Raw genomic sequence first — 25,358 nt, 5'->3', positions numbered from 1 at the left:
ACGGGGAATAGAATCCCTTTCCCTCCTGTAGAAATGGAACCTCCACCAAGACTCCCTTAGCTAGGAGATTTATTACCTCCTGCTCCAATGCCTCTTGTTGTAACTGAGACTTTAATGAAGTCAATAGAAATGAGTCCGGAGGGACTCGGGAAAATTTTAATTGTAACCCAGCGGTAATAAGGTTATTTGCCCAAATATTTGCTGTTATGGCCCGCCATTGATTAGCGAAGGAGGACAATCTGCCTCCCACAGGTAGATCTGTCCTAACGGGGTTTTTCTTCAAACTTGAAAGGGCGCTTCCCAAAGAACGCACCCCTTTGTTTTGTGTCTCTTGTGGCCCAGCGATCCTGGTTCTTAAACTCCTTCCTTTTATTAAATGCGGGTTTTCGGAACGCTCTCCTATAAAATGGAACGTAATTATTACTATTTGGAAAGCCTTTCTTCCTTTCCCCTGCTTTAGTTAAGATCTCATCCAGTTTGGTACCAAACAGGTACTCACCCTGACATGGGAGGCTGCATAACTTAGACTTGGTCTGAGGGTCACCCTTCCAGCCCTTAAGCCACAGGGCCCTACGTGCTGCATTGGTTAATCCTGCCGACTTGGCTGCCAGGCGTATAGAGTCGGCAGATGAGTCCGCTAGAAAGGCTGTGGCACCTCTAATTAGGGGTATAGAGGACAATAATTTTTCTCGAGAGAGACCTCCTTTCAGCCCTTCTTCCAAGTCACTCAGCCAAACAAGCATGGATCTTGCGGTGCATGTGGCTGAGATTGCCGGTTTAAAAGCCCCTGCAGAAGTCTCCCATGCTCTTTTAAGGAGCGAATCGGCTTTGCGATCTAGAAGATCTTGTAACGAGCCTGAATCCTCTACAGGCAGTAAGGATCTCTTTGATGTAGACGCCACAGCTGCGTCTACTTTTGGGGCTTTTGACCATGTTGTGAATTCTTCATCATTAAAGGGGTAGCGTCTCTTTGAGGATGGTGGTAACCCCCTCTGCCCCTGGCTTTCCCACTCTTTTTTGATCAAACTTTTTACTGCCGTTATTACCGGAAAAGAGGCTCTCTTCTTTTCGGATAGGCCAGCAAACAATGTCTTGCTGTGTTTTAGGGACTTTAAGATCTTCTATGCCCATGGTATTGCAAACTGATCTTACCAGATTGTCAATGCTATCTGTGGGGAAGCACGTATCCTGATCCTCATCTGAGGATATCTCCTGCTGCGATCTATCCGAGTTTGCTTCCTCTAACTCAGAGGCCTGATCGGATACAGGTGAAACGTATCCTTTTTTTCTCCTTAATATGTGGCTCTTTGTCAACGCTTTGTAGGGCTCGTAATTCTTCCCTAATCATGGCTCTTATATCCTCTGATTTAACTGAGGCTTCCTCACGTAACGTTAATTTTATACATGAATCACATAGCCTTTTAGTGTAACTATCCGGAAGGGGCTGGATACATAACGCACACTGCTTGTGTTTCGCTTTTTCCTTCCTTTTTGCCTATTATAAAGGGAGAGGGACAATAATCAGACTAGTGGGGTAGATGCACACTCACCCAGAAGCTGACTGATCAGGTACCGGCTGAGGAGGAGACACAGATGCAGGCTTCCTTTTGGACGATCCGCTCTGCCTAGAGCAGCTGCTGCTGCTGGCATGGCTGCGAGGGGTGATGGCGGTAACTTCTAAAGAAGGTACCGCAGGCTCTCTTGCAGAATCCATTATGGACGCCGGGATGCAGCGCCGGCGTCCTTTTCACATGGGGGACGCCATGTTCTTCCTGTTGAACCCGGAAGTGCTAACCACTTCTGGGTCGCGGCCATATTGTGTACTCCAGCGCTGTTACCCGGCTTCAGCGCCAGCGTCGTCTCACTCCTCCGCACCCCGGAAGCTTACCAGCACTTCCGGGGGCATGCACTGGGCTCCATACCACACCAGCGTCCGCCGAGGACGGCGCGACGCTACCACCTGGTGCTTGCCCCGCAGACCGCCGGACATCAGCCGCGAACCGACCCCCACGACCCGGTCTCGCGACGTCTGCCAGCAGAGGGGGGAAAACTGAATCAGCACCCCCGACGCTGCATCCAGTCCTGGAGCCCTTGCCGTCCTCACAGGTAAACTGCGCAAGCGGCGTCCAGGCTGGGAATCCTCTTCACTCCGTGGATCTTCCCGTAGGAACAGGAAACCAAACTGTGGGAGCGAGGGGGACCGCCCCTTTTATCTCTCCGTAGGGTTTCCTGTTCCTAGGGGCGGATCCCCTCTCTCAGTGGGTGCTGTCGTAGCGAAGAGAAAAGAAAGGACATCCTTTTTACCCAAGGATCATCAGGTCAATCTTGTCCACAGGATATACTCAAGCTACTTACCGGTAGCGGTGCTTTTCAGAAGTCCATGACCGCACTAACGAGCGAGGGGATCCGCCCTTCAGGGACAGTAAACCTACAGAGATTAAAGGGCAGCACCTCTCCCGCATCAGTTGGATTACAGAGCATGAGAGGACCTCCTTGGTTAATAGCACATAAATAATCTACACATTTCACCCTGTGACTAAACTTAAAAAAATTATATAAGTAAGTGGTGATAAGCCATGTCAGCATAAATGGAGGGAATATAGGAGTGCTGTCATGGACTCATGAAAAACACCACTACCGGTAAGTAGCTTGAGCATTTATTCAGTCGCCATGACAGCACTAACGAGAGATTTACAGAGAAAAGCGTCTTAGGGAAGGACTACTGCTGCCAGCACCCTTCTACCAAACGTGAGATCGTTGGAGCCACCCATATCTAATCTATAATGCTTAAAGAAAGTAGATGGAGATGACCATGTGACCGCCTTACATATATCCTCAATTGACACTTCCGACCTTTCCGCTCAGGATGTCGCTATGGCCTGACTGGAATGAGCTCTTATGCCTTCCGGGACTTCTAGGCCACCTGCTGAATAAGCCAAAGAAATCCCTTCCGTAATCCATCTACTTAAGGTGTTTTTGGACACCCTAAACCCTTTCCGGACTCCCTGAAAGGATACGAACAAAGAACTCTCTTTTTTTCCAGGGGTCTGGTAAAGTTATATACCTGAGTAGACATCTTTTAACATCTAATGAGTGGAGTTTAAGCTCTTTTTGATTTTTAGAATTAGGACAAAAAGTGGGGAGATTTATTTCTTGAAGTCTGTGGAACTTTGACGCTACCTTTGGAAGGTAAAGGGGATCAGTTCTTAAGACTACCCTATCATCTCTAAACTGAATGTATGGAGGCTGTCTAGAGAGGGCTTGTAGGTCACTAACTCTGCTTGCTGATGTGAGAGCGACCAAAAGAGCTGTTTTAAAGGACAGGACTTTTATAGGAGCAGATTCTATAGGCTCAAAGGGGGCTTCAGTCAAAGCTGTAAGTACCAAGTTTAAGTCCCACGGGGCTAGATTTTTCTTAACAATGGGTCTCGACCTAGCCGCTGCTTTGATGAATCCAGCAATCCAGTAGTTAGCTAAATTACAATTGTATAATTCCCCCAAAGCTGATACATGGACTCTAAGGGTGCTTGTATCTAGCCCTATTTCAAGACTCTCTTTGCAGAAACTCCAGAATCTTAGCAATACTGACTTTTTGACCAATCTCTGATCCTGAAACAGTCAAGAATTCTTTACAGACTAACAAATATTTGTCGTGGAAACCTTCCTGCTTTTTAATAAAGTATTAATCAGTCCTTGTGAAAACCCCTTCTTTTTCAATAATGTCCCCTCAAATTCCACGCCGCCAGATGTAAATTGGACACTCGTGGAGAGAGAATTGGACCCTGGGAGAGGAGGTCTGGGAGTTCTGGGAGAATCCAAGGCTGAAAAATTGACATTTTCCTCAGCCACGGAAACCACGGCCTCCTAGGCCAGAACAGCGCTATTAGGATTACCTGAGCTCTGTCCTCCCGTATCTTCCTCAGAACAATCAGGATTAAGTTCAATGGAGGAAAGGCATAGGCCATACTGAAATGCCATGGAATTCGGAGGGCATCCACCGCATATGGATTGTCTCTGGGGTTTAGGGAGCAAAACCGGTGACCCTTTGTTCTCCTTGCTGGCGAAGAGGTCTATGTCTGGGCACCCCCACAGAAGTGTGATTTGGTCGAAGACGGGCTGATTGAGAACCCAATCTCCTTGTCTGAGTTTTCTGCGACTTAGATAATCTGCCATGATGTTGTGTTTTCCCTTTATATGAAGAGATGTGAGCGACAGTAGATGAGTTTCGGCTATCAGCAAGATACGACCCGCCACTTCCATTAAAGATCTGGATCGGGTTCCCCCCTGATGATTAATATAAGCTACGGTTACCTGATTATTTGAGAATAGCCTGACGTGATGGCCCTGCAAGTACATAAGGAAATACCTCAGAGCTCGTTCTACCGCCAATAACTCTTTAAGGTTGGAGGAGAAACTTTGTTCAGAATGTGACCAAACCCCCTGGAGCCACATAACACCCATATGTGCTCCATATCCACTGGGGCTAGCATCTGTGGTCACCACACGAGATCTATGGTTTATCCAGGGGACACCTGTCCGTAGGTTTGGCGTGTGTAACCACCAACGTAAGGATTGTATAGATGCATCAGACAAGGAAAAGGTACTATCAAGGTGGCCCTCTAACTGACAAGTATTGCACAATACATCCCACTGTAGGACTCTGGTGTGGTACTGGGCCAAAAGAACAGCCGGGATACAAGACGTGAGTGAGCCTAACAGTGACATTGCTCCTCTTAATGTTACTGATGGATTGCTAACAGCCTTGAGTATTTGCTGTTGAATCTTGTCTACCTTCGTATCTGGTAGACGGCATTCCTGCAACCTGGAGTCTAAGATGAGACCCAGGAATTCTTGAACTCTTAGGGGCAGTAACCGTGATTTTTTTTAAATTAATAATCCATCCCAACCTTTGTAAGGCTGCAATTACATTTGCTAGTTGGGCCGAGCAGTGTGATTCTGAGTTCCCTATTATCAATAGATCATCCAGATACGGAACCACTAGAATATCCTGTTCATGAAGATGTGCCTTGACCTCCACCATTATCTTCGTGAATACACGAGGGGCGACTACAACACCAAAGGGGAGTGCCCTGGAAGTGTTTAATTGTCCCACCTAGTAAGACTGCTACCCTTAAATATTGCTGGTGGTCTGCGTGTATAGGTACATGATAATAGGTGTCTAAGATCTAAGACGACCATGAAACACCTGTCAAACAATAGCTTTATTGCTGTTTTTACAGACTACATTTTAAACGACTGAACCCATAAGAATTTATTCAGGCCTTTAAGGTTGATGATGCGAAAATAATTGTCTGGCTTCCTAATCAAGAAGAGGGGGGAATAAAACCCCTTACCTCTTTGTGCTTCAGAAACTTCCACCAATACACCCTTTTGTTGGAGTTCCTGGACCTCAGACTCTAATGCCAGTTCTGCAGGTGAAGAACGTACAGGTGTTATCAGAAATTTATCAATAGGAATGTTCTCAAAATTAAACTTTAGTCCGGATTTAATAATGTTCGGGACGTATGGGCTACTAGAGATTTTTAGCCAAGCAGGCTAGAAGGCCAAAAGCCTTCCTTCCACCCAGTCCGGCAGTCATTGTGGACCTTTCTCTATTAGATCTTGTTCGGTCAAACCATCTTCTATTAGTACCTCGTCTGTAGGAGGGTCTTCTTAAGTAAGGGAAACGTTTTTTTAATATCCCCTGCTTTTTCCAATAGTTCATCTAGAACTGACCCGAACAAATGCACCCCTTCACACGGAATACTGCACAGTTTTGATCTGGCCTGCATGTCACCTGGCCAACATTTTAGCCATATGGCTCTACGAGCGGCAATAGAAAGGGCCGCTGATCTGTCCGCCAGCTTCTCCGAATCTGCAGAAGCATCAGCAAGGTAAGCTGCCGCTCCTTGAACCATAGAAAGAGGATAACATCTCATTTCTCGGAGTCTTGTTCTTAAGCTGATCCTCCAAACTATCCAACCACACCATCATAGACCGTGCCATACAGGTGGCTGCAATTGACAGCCTAAAGCTCCTGCTGATGTTTCCCAAGCCCCTTTAAAGGAACACATCAACTCTCCTGTCCAGCGGTTCCTTTAAAGTTCCCAAATCCTCAAATGGTAAAGAGGATTTCTTGGAAGCTTTGGCTATGGCCGCATCAAGTTTTGGGGCTTTATCCCATGTTGAGGATGCCGCCTCATCAAAAGGATATTTCCTTTAAAAGGGAACCCGTCACCTGAATTTGGCGGGACCGGTTTTCGGTCATATGGGCAGAGTTTTCAGGTGTTTGATTCACCCTTTCCTTACCTGCTGGCTGCATGCTGGCCGCAATATTGGATTGAAGTTCATTCTCTGTCCTCCGTAGTACTACGCATGCAGCCAGCGGGTAAGGAAAGGGCGAGTCAAACACCTGAAAACTCCGCCAATATGACCGAAAACCGGTCGCGCCAAATTCAGGAGATAGGTTCCCTTTAAACTATGGCAGAAGAGAGCCCTTCCTCTCAGGTTTCTTCCACTCTAGCAGAATCAGGAGGGAGTTCACCTTTTCCACCACCGGAAAGCATCTACGAGATTTCCGGTCTAGACCTTTAAACATAACATCCTGCATGGATTTCTCCGACAGGGTTTCTTCAATTCTCATAGTATTATTTACGGCCTTGACCAGGCGATCTATTCGTTCAAAAGAAGAACATGAATGACTAGACTCAGTCTCTGAAGATGATTAAAAAAGAGAATCTGATCCTGGCTCCCCTGAATGACTGTCATCAATTTGAAACTGGGGATCTGGGCTCTCTTCCTCTACTCTCCCTATCCTCGGAAAGGGATTTGACCGAACCTCTGACCTCCTGCCTGACCATTTGTCTCAGGCTGGTAACAAAGTCTGGTGTCTCCTCCGCTATTAAACGCTGAATACAGGGTCCACATAGTTTCTTTATGTGGCTGTCCGGAAACGGAACTCCACATTCAGCACATTCTCTATGTTTAGTTTTGGTGGACCGTTTCTTTCCCTGATAAGTAAGGAGAGAGGGAACATAAGGGGAGACACATAACCTAGTGAACTTTCTCGGAGATCACTTACCCCTAAAAAGTAATTGAGTGGTACCGTAGACTGCAGGAGGGTCCTTCACAGCCGGTACATCATCCTTACGGCTTGAAGATCTTCCAGGCTTAAGTTTCTGACTGGTCCTTTCCTTTTCTGGGTGACTACTGCCACTGGACCTTCGCTGGATAGTCGTCACTAGGGGCTCCTCCAAGGAATCACACTGCTGCTCCAGAGATTGCCGCAGCGCTTGGGACTCCATCTCCAAATGGATAAGAAGCATGCAGTAGCCCCTAGGGATCCCTTAAAAAGCCTGGTCCCGCTCAGGTACCTCCCCCGGATGGGGTCAGCAGGCCAATCCTGGTGAACTGCCTGGTACATAGTATGTGGGAGGCCCCTCCCCCACAAGACCGCACCGCCCCCAATACTAACAGCCGCCTGCTGTGTCGAGCGTCGCTCCTTTAACCCACTGAAAACCCCTCAGCTATCGGAACTGCCAAGCGCCCCCTTTACCTTATTGCTCCACAGGGCGCCACCATATTTACCGCCGTGGCACTACTGCGCATGCGTCGCGTGTCATCGTCGCCCAGTTAAGCACACCAGCTTCCCATACATCATATCCGGTGTGCCTCGCTGCGCCCAGAAATGCCGACCACGCTAGCGCAACAGACACCCGGCCCCCACCGGAAGGGAAACGCTAGTACCTCACGCAGTCCCAGAAGATAGGGCCTCCACACTACACACCTGTACCTGCGGCAATGGGACACCTCAAGACAGCACTCCCCTTGAAGGCCTCTTCCTGCTGCTGCCTACCCCCACAGCCCTCTGTGGTGTGGCACTTCCAGCACTCCGACCAGCACCGAGGAAGGGGCCTTCCCGCTTCCTGGACCGGTCTGTCGGGTCCGGGCAAAAAAATCTTCTATCTTCACCTTTCTTCATAAGGTATGTCTGTAGGGTCCTCTGTCAGGGACAGGAAACCAACTGATGCGGGAGAGAGGTGCCGCCCTTTTCTCTGTAGGTGTCCTGTCCCTGAAGGGCAGATCCCCTCTCTCGTTAGTGCTGTCATGGCGACTGAATAAAACCAGGTTCAGGGACCAGCGGGCACCAACCCTCAGAGAATCATTGTCTGTTTTAGGATCCCTGACCACATGTATTCAAGCGGTTTCCTGGGCTCAGGCTCATACACGAATCCTACAGACCCACGTGCTTCTACATTCCAGAAGATGACAAATCCCATTGACCCAAAGGATTCCCCTTCCCAGCAACGCAAGATCAGCTCTGAAGTGGTTAAATTACCGAAACCTTCAGAAGGGGGTCAGATGGGATCAGCTTCCCCTGAAAACGCTCCGCTCATATGCCAGCCAACGAGGTTGGGGTGCAGTGGTAGAGGGCTCCTATTTCCAGGGACGATGGCCATCAAACATCAGCACCAGTTCCTTGAACTTGAGAGAACTAAAAGTCATGGAAGAAGCCCTAAAGGCATCATTACCGCTGATCCAAAACCACCACGTCCGTATCTACTCGGACAACAGTGGCCTATCTCCGGCACCAGGGAGGCACGAAGTACGCCACTCTAAAGGAAATCGCAGCAAGGATTTTTTTCTGGGCAGAGAAATACCTACTGTCAGTCACGGCGGTGCATCTGAGAGGATGAGACAATACCCAGGCAGATTTCCGCAGTCGGAAAGACATACAGGTCCTTCTCAAAAAATTAGCATATAGTGTTAAATTTCATTATTTACCATAATGTAATGATTACAATTAAACTTTCATATATTATAGATTCATTATCCACCAACTGAAATTTGTCAGGTCTTTTATTGTTTTAATACTGATGATTTTGGCATACAACTCCTGATAACCCAAAAAACCTGTCTCAATAAATTAGCATATTTCACCCATCCAATCAAATAAAAGTGTTTTTTAATAACAAACAAAAAAATCATCAAATAATAATGTTCAGTTATGCACTCAATACTTGGTCGGGAATCCTTTGGCAGAAATGACTGCTTCAATGCGGCGTGGCATGGAGGCAATCAGCCTGTGACACTGCTGAGATGTTATGGAGGCCCAGGATGCTTCAATAGCGGCCTTAAGCTCATCCAGAGTGTTGGGTCTTGCGTCTCTCAACTTTCTCTTCACAATATCCCACAGATTCTCTATGGGGTTCAGGTCAGGAGAGTTGGCAGGCCAATTGAGCACAGTAATACCATGGTCAGTAAACCATTTACCAGTGGTTTTGGCACTGTGGGCAGGTGCCAGGTCGTGCTGAAAAATGAAATCATCTCCATAAAGCATTTCAGCCGATGGAAGCATGAAGTGCTCCAAAATCTCCTGATAGCTAGCTGCATTGACCCTGCCCTTGATGAAACACCGTGGACCAACACCAGCAGCTGACATGGCACCCCACACCATCACTGACTGTGGGTACTTGACACTGGACTCCAGGCATTTTGGCATTTCCTTCTCCCCAGTCTTCCTCCAGACTCTGGCACCTTGATTTCCGAATGACATGCAAAATTTGCTTTCATCAGAAAAAAGTACTTGGGACCACTTAGCAACAGTCCAGTGCTGCTTCTCTGTAGCCCAGGTCAGGCGCCTCTGCCGCTGTTTATGGTTCAAAAGTGGCTTTACCTGGGGAATGCGGCACCTGTAGCCCATTTCCTGCACACGCCTGTGCACGGTGGCTCTGGATGTTTCCACACCAGACTCAGTCCACTGCTTCCTCAGGTTCCCCAAGGTCTGGAATCGGTCCTTCTCCACAATCTTCCTCAGGGTCCGGTCTCCTCTTCTCGTTGTACAGCGTTTTCTGCCACATTGTTTCCTTCCAACAGACTTACCATTGAGGTGCCTTGATACAGCACTCTGGGAACAGCCTATTTGTTGAGAAATTTCTTTCTGGGTCTTACCCTCTTGCTTGAGGGTGTCAATGATGGCCTTCTTGACATCTGTCAGGTCGCTAGTCTTACCCATGATGGGGGTTTTGAGTAATGAACCTGGCAGGGAGTTTATAAAAGCCTCAGGTATCTTTTGCATGTGTTTAGAGTTAATTAGTTGATTCAGAAGATTAGGGTAATAGGTCGTTTAGAGAACCTTTTCTTGATATGCTAATTTATTGAGACAGGTTTTTTGGGTTATCAGGAGTTGTATGCCAAAACCATCAGTATTAAAACAATAAAAGACCTGACAAATTTCAGTTGGTGGATAATGAATCTATAATATATGAAAGTTTAATTGTAATCATTACATTATGGTAAATAATGAAATTTAACACTATATGCTAATTTTTTGAGAAGGACCTGTATATCCAGGAGAGTGGTGTCTAGACTAGACAGTGTTCTTGACCCTAACCTCAAGATGGGGGAGTCCAGAGGTGGACCCATTTGCCAACAGTCAGAATGCGAAAGCGGAGACATTCTTCTCCCTCTACAACAGGGACGGAGCACAGGGAATAGATGCATTCTAACAACGGTGGAACTTCAACCTCGTTCGTAGGGTGGTCCTATTTTACCTACAACAGACTGAAGCCTGGCAAATTGACCAGAATCTATTCATCCAGTTTTCAGGACAAAATAAAGGCAAGAAGGCAGCAAAAAACACGATCTGGATCAAACTGGATCAGGCAGTCTATTTGCCTGGCCTACTCATCACAGAAGCGGGATCCACCTGCTTCACTGAAGGCACACTCTACCCGTGCGATGGCAACTTCATGGGCTCAGTGGGGGAATGCTTCATCAGAGCAGATATGCAGAGCTGCCACCTGGTCGTCTGTCCACACGTTTACCAAACATTACAGGCTTAGGCTATGTGCACTCGTTCAGGTTTTTTTGCTTTTTTTTGCGGTTTTTCGCGGTAAAAACGCTATAAAAACTCATTAAAAACGCATACATTATGCATTCTATCATTTAGAATGCATTCTGCATGTTATGTGCACATGGATGTGTTTTTTTCCGCGAAAAAAACGCATCGCGGTAAAAAAAAATGAGCATGTTCATTATTTTTGCGGATTTTCTGCGTTTTTCCCGCAATTCTATGCATTTGGGAAAAAACGCACAAAAAACGCGTCAAAAATGCGGTAAAAACGCATGCGGATTTCTGGCAGAAATGTCTGGTTTTTGTCAGGAAAATTTCTGCAAGAAATCCTGACGTGTGCACATACCCTAAATTTCAATAGGGATTTAACATTTGGCAGACGAGTTCTGCAGGCAGTGATCCCTCCCTAGAGAAATTAGCTGTCGGTACTACTCCGAAGTGGCTGTCGTGGAAGGTGACTGGAGAAAATAGAATTAGTCCTACCGATAATTCGGTTTCTAGGAACCTTCCACGACAGCACTAATTTCCCTCCCTACCTGATGTTCTTATTGGATGATTCCTGCACTTGTGGTAACTGTACATGCCCCCGATCTCAGCTGCCCGGCTTCTATAGGTATGTGGGGTGCTCCATTCGCCTTGTTTGCAGGATGCGTTTTTGCCCCATAGAGTTACATTACCGAAGCATTGCGACGTATTGACACACGTCGCAACCGTCTTGCGCCGTGTTGTGGCGGACCGCCGGAAGCAAAAAACGTTAAATGTAACGTTTTTTTCCAGCCGACGGACTACTTTTTCCGACCGCGCATGCGCGGCTGGAACTCCGCCCCCACCTCCCCGCACCTCACAATGGGGCAGCGGATGCGCCAGAGAAATGCATCCGTTGCCTCCGTTGTGCGGCACAACAAACGCTAGCGTCGGAATCTCAGCCCGACGCAATGCGACGGGCCGAATACGACGCTAGTGTGAAAATAGCCTTAGACTAATTCTATTTTTTAACAATTTGTGTTAAATGACTTCATCTTTACAAGATTTACAAGATAAAAATAAGTTTGTGCCTTCAGTATGGCCACCTTAGAAACATTTCTAAACATAAAGGTATATATTGCCATCAGATATACCTAGACAAAAGTTCTGTCATGTTTTCTTCATTCATTCCACCAAAGACTTTAAACTTCTTCAAATTACATACATGTGTCTTCTCATATTTTCCAAATGTGATGCTTTGTACAATGGCTGGCCTTTCAACTTTCAGTATCAAAAACTGTGAGAAAAAGCAATAAAAACAATTAGCTACACAAGCCAGAGTACACAAATACTTTACAGCCCTATAATTGTGTTCTAGCAGCTCATTGGGCTTAGCATAGGTTTAACCTGAGAATCACAGGACACTTATTTTAAGCTTACTTCTCCCCCCTAAATGTCCATAATAAATCTATTGTTCCTGAAAGAGTGCTGTATTCCAAATAAACCCATAACATCCATGTAATTTTGTTACACACACACTTACCTGAGGAGGGTAGTTGCTCTCTGATGACCACCGTGAAGATTGATCATTAGGTCTGTCAACTAAAATGTTCCTAAGAAAGAAAAAAAAAGTGTACAAATAAGCATAGTAACATAGTAACATAGTTAGTAAGGCCGAAAAAAGACATTTGTCCATCCAGTTCAGCCTATATTCCATCATAGTAAATCCCCAGATCTACGTCCTTCTACAGAACCTAATAATTGTATGATACAATATTGTTCTGCTCCAGGAAGACATCCAGGCCTCTCTTGAACCCCTCGACTGAGTTCGCCATCACCACCTCCTCAGGCAAGCAATTCCAGATTCTCACTGCCCTAACAGTAAAGAATCCTCTTCTATGTTGGTGGAAAAACCTTCTCTCCTCCAGATGCAAAGAATGCCCCCTTGTGCCCGTCACCTTCCTTGGTATAAACAGATCCTCAGCGAGATATTTGTATTGTCCCCTTATATACTTATACATGGTTATTAGATCGCCCCTCAGTCGTCTTTTTTCTAGACTAAATAATCCTAATTTCGCTAATCTATCTGGGTATTGTAGTTCTCCCATCCCCTTTATTAATTTTGTTGCCCTCCTTTGTACTCTCTCTAGTTCCATTATATCCTTCCTGAGCACCGGTGCCCAAAACTGGACACAGTACTCCATGTGCGGTCTAACTAGGGATTTGTACAGAGGCAGTATAATGCTCTCATCATGTGTATCCAGACCTCTTTTAATGCACCCCATGATCCTGTTTGCCTTGGCAGCTGCTGCCTGGCACTGGCTGCTCCAGGTAAGTTTATCATTAACTAGGATCCCCAAGTCCTTCTCCCAAGCATGTTCATACACAATATAAAAAAGCTACAAATAAACAGCCAAAACACTATAAATTGCACAAAAAGTCAAAAATACAAACCCAGTACTGAAGAGTTAGGAAGTAAAAAAAAAAGCAATGATAATAAAATTATCTGGAAATCCTAGCCATATTTTATTCATAACATTGAATACGGTACAAATCAGAAGTTAAAAAAACAAAACACTCATCAAATGTACTGGAAAAATGTGTACATTTATTTAGAAATTGATGGCATATACATTGGGAAAGCTTTACAGGGATTATCCAGGACATATTTCTGCATATGGGGCTAAACGCTGCTCGGTTGATGAGAAGTGAAATGAAGGGGTATCGCCGGCTGAGAATATCCACGGAAAAATAGGCAGGCAGTTAGCAAGTATTCTATTATTTCTTAGCATTATATTCAGTACATTTATACATTTGTGTGTAACTCCCTGAGAAAAAAGGGCTGGAAAATAAGTCACTTGCAAAAAAAAAAACAGATGAAGGGTCAATTTTGAACTATGTCACAATTATTAGTGATGAGCGAACGCACTATGATAAGGTCTTAACCGAGCATGCTGTTCGACCGCCGCAACACAAGCAGTTGTGGGGACTTCAACATTTTTCAAACATGCCGAAGTCACTCTGTTAGCACCCGAGCATGCTCGGATATAAGACCTTACCCGAGCACGTCCGCCCATCAGTAATACTGATGTATAAAGAGAATATGTTAGAGAGGTAGAGTCTCAGAAGCAAAAATTGCTCACTAATCAAAACTGCATTTAAGTATTGTGGAACAATTTCAGAAAAATGATTCTCGAAATAAAATTACAATGACTGAATATTGACTATCTACAGCACATAATATAAAAAAATTCAAAGAATCTGGAGAAAACCCATACGCATAATTAGAGCTGTGTCGTTGTCCATTTTAGTGAAGTTGGCATAAAATGGACCGACTCTGAAAATACACAATGGCACAGCAGCTCAAAGCATTATGTGCTGTAAAATGTTTTCAGAAGAATTTGGGAAAGTTATGAAATGTCCTATATATGTCTATTCTATTCCTGATCTAAGGATCTAGACTTTTAGTGGAGATAAATCTGTGCTGCACTTTATGTACATGCTCAATAGTGAGGCAGTGCTGAGGAGTCAGAGTTGAGGAAATTGGAGTCAGTAAGCCAAGTTTCCGACTTCTCAGAGTCCACCGCCCTGTGCATAAGGCCGGCGTCACACTGGCATTATAAACAGCCGAGTGCAATGCGATAAAAAAAAAAAATTTAAAAAAAAAAACGCATTGCACTCGGACCGATGCTAACATATGGGGCAGCTCCCAGCAGATGACTTTTTGTTGTCCGTTTTCCTCGGTCCGAGACAATCGCAGCATGCTGCGATTGTCTCTGACCGAGGAAAACTTTCGGCTCACTCGCACCCATATAAGCCTATGGGTGCGAGTGGGTGCGAGTGAGACAGCGCAGACCACTCGGATATCATCCGAGTGATGTGCGCTATAAGCGGACCCCAGCAATGGAGGAGATGGAGAAATTCATTTCTCCGCCTCCTCCGCAGCTGTGCTCCGATCCTCCCTGTGCGAGAGAATCAGAGCACAGACGCATGACACTCGGCTCCTGCTCTGCTGCGAGCAAGAGCAGAGTGTCATTAGCATATCGCATCCGATGATCTCGCATCGGATGCAATACGCTAGTGTGACACCAGCCTAAAGCTGACGGTCAATATTGGACAATGGAGAAATATAGGCCCTCAGGCGGAACTATAAACAAATCAAGCATGATTCGGTTGTACCAATTATTGCATGAGTTCAGGAATAATATGCTTCCATCCAGATGTCAATTTCAGGGAAGGCCTTGCATATTTCAGTAATGAGAACCACAAACTGCACCTATCACAGCAGCACAGCTTTGCAGTAGTTGGGGTGACGAACTGGACAACTACAGTCCAGCCATATCACCAAGAGACATTTGGAGCTTTATGAAGCTAAAAAATCTGGCAAAGGTGACCCAGGACTGTTGAGGAACTAGAATCCTACATCAGACAAGAATGGGGCAACATTGCTTTGCCAAAACTCCAGCAAATGTAGTCTCCTCGCCTCTCAGATAAACTGCTTTGTAAAAAGAAGATGGGATGGTATATTATGGCAGACAAGGCCTTGTCACTTTTTTTTTTTTTTTTTTTTTGACAGTAACACATTTCAAAAAAGTCTAACTTTCAACTTCTGATATTTCTTCTGTTCTGAATAAAATATGGCTATAAAGTTTTCTAAATCCCCGTATTATTGTTTTCCTTACATTAGCGTCCCAACCTGTTTGGCGTTGAATCTTTGCTGCAATGATTGACAGGCACATGTGGCTTGCTGGAACTTTTTTGTCTCTTGACTGCCAATATGTCCAGCATTCAGTGAGGTTGTCCTGGATTACTAGCCCTGCCCCAGAATGCCACACCTCTGGAAAATAGATTCCTCTCAAAGTAAACTTACAGAAGCACTACGGCATATTTTTATCGGAACAGCTCCCTATATGGTAGACCGTGTTATGTGTGGAGGTTATTACTGTACTGACAATTGTCCTTTGTATACGTTTGCTACGACGGGAGGTCATGCTTTCTTCTAAAGAGAAAATCACAAAAAAAAAAAAATAACTAAATAAATTAATATATATATATATATATATATATATATATATATATATATATATATATATATATATATATATATATATATATATATATATATATATATATGTGTATGTACATACATACACACATACCATACATAAACTGTGGAGACATACCATTTTCAAAAACAATTTTCCCCGCTTTCGTTTTTCTGTTTCAATTGAATTCTGTTTGGAATGACATTGAAAACCATCAGGGTATAAAAATAAAAGATTCTCATAGAAATGAAATACAGCTTTCAAAAATCCCTTCACAACTAAGCCTTTTTACTGCTGCACATTTCAGCACATAAGGCAAACTGCACTAACATTGGGAATGGCAAAAAGCAAAAAAAAAAAAAAAAGCCATCATCAACCAGTCTTCAGGTTTATTAAAGCACAACTCCAGCATTTTTTTTATAGCATGGCTGGAGTGGTACTTTAACCCCAGGAGCTTTTTTCGGTTTTGCGTTTTCATTTTTCGCTCCTCTCCTTCCCAGAGCCATAACTTTATTTTTCCGTCAATATGGCCATGTGAGGGCTTATTTTTGGGGGGACGAATTGTACTTTTAAACAACACCATTGGATTTACCATGTTGTTTACTAAAAAGGGATAAAAATTCCAAGTGCGGTGAAATTGCAAAAAAAAGTGCAATCCCACACTTTTTTTGTTTGGCTTTTTTGCTAGGTTAACTAAATGCTAAAACTGACCCACCATTATGATTCCCCATATCATTACGAGTTCAGAGACACCAAACATGTCTAGATTCTTTTATCTAATTGGTGACAAAAAATTCCAAACGCTGCTTAACCCCTTTACCCCCAAGGGTGGTTTGCACGTTAATGACCGGGCCAATTTTTACAATTCTGACCACTGTCCCTTTATGAGGTTATAACTCTGGAACGCTTCAATGGATCCTGGTGATTCTGACATTGTTTTCTCGTGACATATTGTACTTCATGACAATGGTAAAAATTATTTGATAGTACCTGCGTTTATTTGTGAAAAAAACGGAAATTTGGCGAAAATTATGAAAATTTCGCAATTTTCCAACTTTGAATTTTTATGCAATTAAATCACAGAGATATGTCACACAAAATACTTAATAAATAACATTTCCCACATGTCTACTTTACATCAGCACAATTTTGGAAACAAAATTTTTTTTTGTTAGGGAGTTATAAGGGTTAAAAGTTGACCAGCAATTTCTCATTTCTACAACACCATTTTATTTTAGGGACCACATCTCATTTGAAGTCATTTTGAGGGGTCTATATGATAGAAAATACCCAAGTGTGACACCATTCTAAAAACTACACCCCTCAAGGTGCTCAAAACCATATTCAAGAAGTTTATTAACCCTTCTGGTGCTTCACAGGAATTTTTTGAATGTTTAAATAAAAATGAACATTTAACTTTTTTTCACAAAAAATTTAATTCAGCTCCAATTTGTTTTATTTTACCAAGGGTAACAGGAGAAATTGGACCCCAAACATTGTTGTACAATTTGTCCTGAGTATGCCAATACCCCACATGTGGGGGTAAACCACTTTTGGGCGCATGGCAGAGCTCGGAAGCGAAGGAGTGCCATTTGACTTTCAATGCAAAATTGACTGGAATTGAGATGGGACGCCATGTTTCGTTTGGAGAGCCACTGATGTGGCTAAACATTGAAACCCCCCACAAGTGACACCATTTTGGAAAGTAGACCCCCTAAGGAACTTATCTAGAGGTGTGGTGAGCACTTTGACCCAACAAGTGCTTCACAGAAGTTTATAATGTAGAACCGTAAAAATAAAAAATCATATTTTTTCACAAAAATTATCTTTTCGCCCCCAATTTTTTATTTTCCCAAGGGTAAGAGAAGAAATTGGACCCCAAAAGTTGTTGTACAATTTGTCCTGAGTACGCTGATACCCCATATGTGGGGGTAAACCACTGTTTGGGTGGATGGGAGAGCTCGGAAGGGAAGGAGCGCCGTTTGACTTTTCAAAGCAAAATTGACAGGAATTGAGATGGGACGCCATGTTGCGTTTGAAGAGCCACTGATGTGCCTAAACATTGAAACCCCCCACAAATGACACCATTTTGGAAAGTAGACCCCCTAAGGAACTTATCTAGAGGTGTGGTGAGCACTTTGACCCACCAAGTGCTTCACAGAAGTTTATAATGCAGAGCCGTAAAAATAAAACAAAATTTCTTTCCCACAAAAATTATTTTTTTAGCCCCCAGTTTTGTATTTTCCTGAGGGTAACAGGAGAAATTGGACCCCAAAATTTGTTGCCCAATTTGTCCTGAGTGCGATGATACACCATATGTGGGGGGAACCACTGTTTGGGCACATGGGAGGGCTCAGAAGGGAAGGAGTGCCATTTGAATGCAGACTTAGATGGAATGGTCTGCAGGTGTCACATTGCGTTTGCAGAGCCCCTAATGTACCTAAACAGTAGAAACCCCCCACAAGTGACACCATTTTGGAAAGTAGACCCCCTTAGGAACTTATCTAGATGTGTGCTGAGCGCTTTGACCCACCAAGGGCTTCACAGAAGTTTATAATGGAGAGCCGTAAAAATAAAACAAAAATTTTTTCCCACAAAAATTATTTTTTAGCCCCCAGTTTTGTATTTTCCCGAGGGTAACAGGAGAAATTCGACCCCACAATTTGTTGTCCAATTTGTCCTGAGTGCGCTGATACCCCATATGTGGGGGGGAACCACTGTTTGGGCGCATGGGAGGGCTCGGAAGGGAAGGAGCTCCATTTGGAATGAGGACTTAGATGGAATGGTCTGCAGGTGTCACATTGCATTTGCAGAGCCCCTAATGTACCTAAACAGTAGAAACCTCCCACAAGTGACACCATTTTGGAAACTAGACCCCCTAAGGAACTCATCTAGATGTGTTGTGATAGCTTTGAACCCCCAAGTGTTTCACTACAGTTTGTAACGCAGAGCCGTGAAAATTAAAAAAAAAAATCTTTCCCCCCAAAATTATTTTTTAGCCCCCAGTTTTGTATTTTCCCGAGGGTAAGAGGAGAAATTCGACCCCAAAAGTTGTTGTCCAATTTGTCCTGAGTACGCTGATACCCTGTATGTTGGGGGAAACCACTGTTTGGGCGCATGGGAGGGCTCGGAAGGGAAGGAGCTCCATTTGGAATGCAGACTTAGATGGAATGGTCTGCAGACGTCACATTGCGTTTGCAGAACCCCTAATGTACCTAAACAGTAGAAACCCCCCACAAGTGACCCCATATTGGAAACTAGACCCCCCAGGGAACTAATCTAGATGTGTTGTGAGAACTTTGAACCCCCAAGTGTTTCACTACAGTTTATAACGCAGAGCCGTGAAAATAAAAAATCTTTTTTTTTCCCCACAAAAAATATGTTTTAGCCCCGAGTTTTGTATTTTCCCAAGGGTAACAGGAGAAATTGGACCCCAAAAGTTGTTGTCCTATTTGTCCTGAGTACGCTGATACCCCATATGTTGGGGTAAACCCCTGTTTGGGCACACGGGAGAGCTCGGAAGGGAAGAAGCACTGTTTTACTTTTACAACGCAGAATTGGCTGGAATTGAGATCGGACGCCATGTCGCGTTTGGAGAGCCCCTGATGTGCCTAAACAGTGGAAACCCCCCAATTATAACTGAAACCCTAATCCAAACACATCCCTAACCCTAATCCCAACAGTAACCCTAACCACACCTCTAACCCTGACACACCCCTAACCCTAATCCCAACCCTATTCCCAACCGTAAATGTAATCTAAACCCTAACTGTAACTTTAGCCCCAACCCAAACTGTAGCCCTAGCCCTAACCCTAGCCCTAACCCTAGCCCTAACCCTAACCCTAGCCCTAACCCTAACCCTAGCCCTAACCCTAACCCTAGCCCTAACCCTAACCCTAATGGGAAAATGGAAATAAATACATTTTTTAAATTTTTCCCTAACTAAGGGGGTGATGAAGGGGGGTTTGATTTACTTTTATAGCGGGTTTTTTAGCGGATTTTTATGATTGGCAGCCGTCACACACTGAAAGACGCTTTTTATTGCAAAAAATATTTTTTGCGTTACCACATTTTGAGAGCTATAATTTTTCTATATTTTGGTCCACAGAGTCATGTGAGGTCTTGTTTTTTGCGGGACGAGTTGATGTTTTTATTGGTAACATTTTCGGGCACGTGACATTTTTTAATCGCTTTTTATTCCGATTTTTGTGAGGCAGAATGACCAAAAACCAGCTATTCATGAATTTCTTTTGGGGGAGGCGTTTATACCGTTCCGCGTTTGGTAAAATTGATGAAGCAGTTTTATTCTTCGGGTCAGTACGATTACAGCGATACCTCATTTATATCATTTTTTTATGTTTTGGCGCTTTTATACGATAAAAACTATTTTATAGAAAAAATAATTATTTTTGCATCACTTTATTCTCAGGACTATAACTTTTTTATTTTTTTGCTGATGATGGTGTATGGTGGCTCGTTTTTTGCGGGACAAGATGACGCTTTCAGCGGTACCATGGTTAGTTATATCTGTCTTTTTGATCGCGTGTTATTCCACTTTTTGTTCGGCGGTATGATAAAGCGTTTTTTGCCTCGTTTTTTTTTTTTTTCTTACGGTGTTTACTGAAGGGGTTAACTAGTGGGCCAGTTTTATAGGTCGGGCCGTTACGGACGCGGCGATACTAAATATGTGTACTTTTATTGTTTTTTTTTTTATTTAGATAAAGAAATGTATTTATGGGAATAATATATATTTTTTTTTTCATTATTTTGGAATATTTTTTTTTATTTTTTTTACACATTTGAAATTTTTTTTTTTTACTTTTTTACTTTGTCCCAGGGGGGGACATCACAGATCAGTGATCTGACAGTTTGCACAGCACTCTGTCAGATCACTGATCTGATAGGAGTGCAGGCTGCTTCACAGTGCCTGCTCTGAGCAGGCTCTGTGAAGCCACCTCCCTCCCTGCAGGACCCGGATCCGCGGCCATCTTGGATCCGGGGCTGGAGGGAGCAGGGAGGGAGGTGAGACCCTCGCAGCAACGCGATCACATCGCGTTGCTGCGGGGGGCTCAGGGAAGCCCGCAGGGAGCCCCCTCCCTGCGCGGTGCTTCCCTGTACCGCCGGCACATCGCGATCATCTTTGATCGCGGTGTGCCGGGGGTTAATGTGCCGGGGGCGGTCCGTGACCGCTCCTGGCACATAGTGCCGGATGTCAGCTGCGATAAACAGCTGACACCCGGCCGCGATCGGCGGCGCTCCCCCCGTGAGCGCTGCCGATCGCATATGACGTACTATTGCGTCCTTGGGAAGTAAAGCCCACCCCACATGGACGCAATAGTACGTCTAATGGCAGAAAGGGGTTAAAAAAAAAAAAAAACGCAATTTTCCGATACCCAAAGCGTCTCCATTTTTCGTGATCTGGGTTTTTTTTGCGTGCCGAGCTGACATTTTTAATGGTATCATTTTGGTACAGATATTTTTTTTGATCGCCTGTTATTGCATTTTAATGCAATGTTTCGGCGACCAAAAAAGGGGTGATTTGAACTTTTAAATATTTTTAAAAACTTTCTTTTTTTTTACTTTTGGCAAGCTTTAATAGATGCCACAACTTGATCGGCTCTGCTACATAGAGGCGATGCTTAGATTCAAAAACAGCTGACATGTCCCGGCTTTGATGCGGGCTCACCGCCGGAGCCCACATCAAAGCAGGGGTATTGTCATCGGACGTACTATTCCGACCGAAGGCAGTAAGGGGTTAAATGGCCCCTGCCGCCTTCATCCTTCGCCAGCGTTGCTTCTGTCGCTCCAGTGTTTCATGCAGTGACTCAGAGGTCACAACTCAATACATCTCTACGAGAGCCTCATTCTGGCGTTTTTCTGGCTGTGATGGCCTTGCATGAGCTCGTGACTAGAGATGAGCGAATATTTCAAAGTATGGTTTGGCTCACGATTGTCGAATTTGCAATATTCGCTGATTTAATTGATTAAAGTCGCCGAATATTGCCGAACATACACAACACAAAAGCCGGTGTTTCCCAAGCTGTGTGACAACGTGGGAAACAGTGGCGTAGCGCTTCTGATTGGCAGCGAAATCTTCCCTGTCGATCAGGGAAAGGCGGTTCCCACACTGTCAGAAGACAGCCTTAGCGCTCAGCTGTTATCGGAGGTAAAAAGTTTACCTCTGGTCACTGGTGTCAGCTGATGGGAAAACTGCTCCAACCAGCGGACCCTTGCTGCCGCTAGTAACAGTGAGAGAGGACTGGCGGATGGGAGTATTCAGTACAGTTTCAGGTTGTTTTTTTTTGGTTTTTTTTTACATAGAGCATGTCACTTTCAGCTTCAGTGCTTTACACCCATTGACTTCAATGGATGGTGAAAAAACGCTGCAAATACGCAGGTTGACTTTTCTTGCAGAGCATGTGCTGCAGAAAAATCAAGGACAGCAGGATGTGACCTCACAGTCAGCTCCGCTACATCTAGATGGCAGGCTGCATGGTGAGTCCATACAGCCTGCCATCCAGCAGAGCGGACCTGAACCCCATTCACTTGAATGGGGGGCCCGACAATCGTGTTTGACACGCTGTCATATGCATGTAAGGTAAAGGCACTGGGGAGATGGCTGTCATTACATCTTCAATAAATGCACAAGTTTATGTTGATATTTTGGACACTTTTCTTATCCCATCAATTGAAAGGATGTTTGGGGATGATGAAATCATTTTTCAAGATGATAATGCATCCTGCCATAGAGCAAAAACTGTGAATGGTCCATGACAAGGCTCCAACCTGCAAAGCTGATCTGGCAACAGCAATCAGAGAAAGTTGGAGCCAGATTGATGAAGAGTCCTGTTTGACACTCATTAAGTCCATACCTCAGAGACTGCAAGCTGTTATAAAAGCCAGAGGTGGTGCAACAAAATACTAGTGATGTTTTGGGGTGGTTTTTTGTTTGTTTTTCATGATTCCATAATTTTTTCCTCAGAATTGAGTGATTCCACAATTTTTCCCCTATACTTGGTTAAAAAAAGAAACCATTACTGACTACTACATTTTTTGTTCTTGATTTCTTTTAGTGTTTCTTAAAGCCAGAAAGTTGCCATTTGAAATGACTTTAGTTTTGTGCCATGTCTTTGATCTGCTTTTTTTCTACAAAATTAAACAGAATTAACATCCTCCAAGGCCGGTGATTCCATAATTTTTGCCAGGGGTTATTGTATATATCTCTGTACATCTCTTCCGATTTTAAGAAAAATGCTTGTGCTACCGATCACGAATGCGAATGTACCATATTCGTGCCAAATTTATGTTTGGCGATCGTTTTTTTAACATATTCGCTCATGTCTACTCGTGATGTAACTTCTGACTTCCGGCCAGTCAGAAGTTACAGGCAAAAGATGCTGCTACAGGACCAGAGCGGCGTCGGTAAAAGGTGAAGCTGATGGAAGGGGATTATAAGAATGGGGCAGTGGGCTTAAGGTACCATCACACTAGACGATATCGCTAGCGATCCGTGACGTTGCAGCGTCCTGGCTAGCGATATCGTCCAGTGTGATACGCAGCAGCGATCAGGCCCCTGCTGTGATATCGCTGGTCGGGGAAGAAAGTCCAGAACTTTGTTTCGTCGCTGGCTCTCCCGCTGACATCGCTGAATCGGCGTGTGTGACGCCGATTCAGCGATGTCTTCGCTGGTAACCAGGGTAAACATCGGGATACTAAGCGCAGGGCCGCGCTTAGTAACCCGATGTTTACCCTGGTTACCATCGTTAAAGTAAAAAAAAACAACCACTACATACTTACCTTCGGCTGTCTGTCCTCGGCGCTCTGCTTCCTGCACTGGCTGTGAGCGCCGGGCAGCCGGAAAGCAGAGCGGTGACGTCACCGCTCTGCTTTCCGGCCGCTGTGCTCACAGCCAGTGCAGAGAAGCACAGCGCCGAGGACAGACAGCCGAAGGTAAGTATGTAGTGGTTGTTTTTTTTACTTTAACGATGGTAACCAGGGTAAACATCGGGTTACTAAGCGCGGCCCTGCGCTTAGTAACCCGATGTTTACCCTGGTTACCCGGGGACCTCGGGATCGTTGGTCGCTGGAGAGCTGTCTGTGTGACAGCTCTCCAGCGACCAAACAGCGACGCTGCAGCGATCCGGATCGTTGTTGGTATCGCTGCAGCGTCGCTTAGTGTGACGGTACCTTTAGGCCTCTTTCACACTTCTGTTTATCACAATCAGTCACAATCCGTCAAAATGCTGAAAAGATGGATCCTGTGCAGATTGTATAAAAAAAATGGATGCACAGGATCAGTTTTTTTGACTGATTGGTAGCGTTTTCCAAGCGATCTGTAGCATCGCTAGGAAAACCGATTGACAGGTTTGTCACACTTGTCAAGCATAGTGTTTGACAAGTATGACCAACATTTTACTATTGATCCTGCCTATGCAACATCAATAGTAAAAGATAGAATGTTCAAAAAAAATTTAAAAAAAAATTATTCTCACCTTCTAGCGTCCCTCGCAGCCTTCCCGATGCTCCTGTTCCCAGTAATGGCTTGCTAAATGACCCGGTGATGTAGTGGTCTCACTAGACCGCTACATCATCACAGGTTATTCTCGCAATGCATTACTGGGAACAGGAGCATAGCGAGCATCAGGAACGTTGCAAGGGACACCGGAAGGCGAGAATATCGAGATTTCTCTCTCTCTTTTTTTTTTTTTTATTATTTTTAACATTATATCTTTTTACTATTGAGGCTGCATAGGCAGCATCAATAATAAAAAGAGAGCGAGAGAGAATTTCCCTGACTCGAAATTCTTCCGCGCATGCTCGGTTTCAAAAGACCGAACCCATCGCTGGATTCCTGCTTTTGACAGTCAGCGACAGATCCTGCGCCAATGACGGATGGTGCAGGATCCGTCGCTGTGCGATTTTCCTACATGCACAAAAAAGTTCCTCTGTGTGTTGTCTCCGCCCGACGGACAGCGATTTTACAATGGATCCAGTGCACGACAGATGAAACGGAAGGCCATCCGTCACAATCCATCGCTAATACAAATGTATGAGAACCATAACGGATCCAGCAGAAACATTTGCTGGATCTGTTTTTTTTCCACAAGATGACGCATTGTGACGGAAAATACTCAAGCTACTTACCGGTAGCGGGGTTTTTCAGGAGCCCATGACAGCACTAACGAGAGAGGGGATCCACCCTTCAGGGACAGGAAACCTACAGAGATAAAAGGACGGCACCTCTCTCCCGCATCAGTTGGATTACAGAGCATTTATATAAATAGGTGGTGAAAGCCATGTCAGCATAAAGGGAGGGAATATAGGAGTGCCGTCATGGGCTCCTGAAAAACACTGCTATCGGTAAGTAGCTTGAGTATTTATTCAGTCGCCATGACAGCACTAACGAGAGAATTACAGAGAAAAGAGTCTTGGGGAGGGACTACTGCTTCCAGCACCCGTCTACCAAACGTGAGATCGCTGGAGCCACCCAGAT

The 25,358-nt window shown here is 44.6% G+C and overlaps 1 protein-coding gene across 2 annotated transcripts in view; it reads right to left on the bottom strand.

Annotated features, from left to right (window-relative positions):
• MKLN1 (muskelin 1) overlaps positions 1-25,358 on the bottom strand; it is a 195,224-nt gene that overhangs the window by 106,915 nt on the left and 62,951 nt on the right. Inside the window, exons 2-3 of one of the 2 annotated variants that reach the window (XM_069765349.1) lie at positions 12,363-12,432; positions 11,974-12,116 (exon numbers count right to left, since the gene is read on the bottom strand). In XM_069765349.1, the coding sequence (XP_069621450.1) occupies positions 11,974-12,116; positions 12,363-12,432 (213 nt within the window). The remainder of the gene's footprint in view (positions 1-11,973; positions 12,117-12,362; positions 12,433-25,358) is intronic. The other variant, XM_069765350.1, reaches the window with a different exon arrangement.

Source organism: Ranitomeya imitator, chromosome 4 (assembly GCF_032444005.1).
Source record: "Ranitomeya imitator isolate aRanImi1 chromosome 4, aRanImi1.pri, whole genome shotgun sequence".
Classification (NCBI taxonomy): Eukaryota; Metazoa; Chordata; class Amphibia; order Anura; family Dendrobatidae; genus Ranitomeya; species Ranitomeya imitator.
Note: the sequence above shows the minus strand (reverse complement) of the source record. Positions and strands in the feature narration are given on the sequence as shown.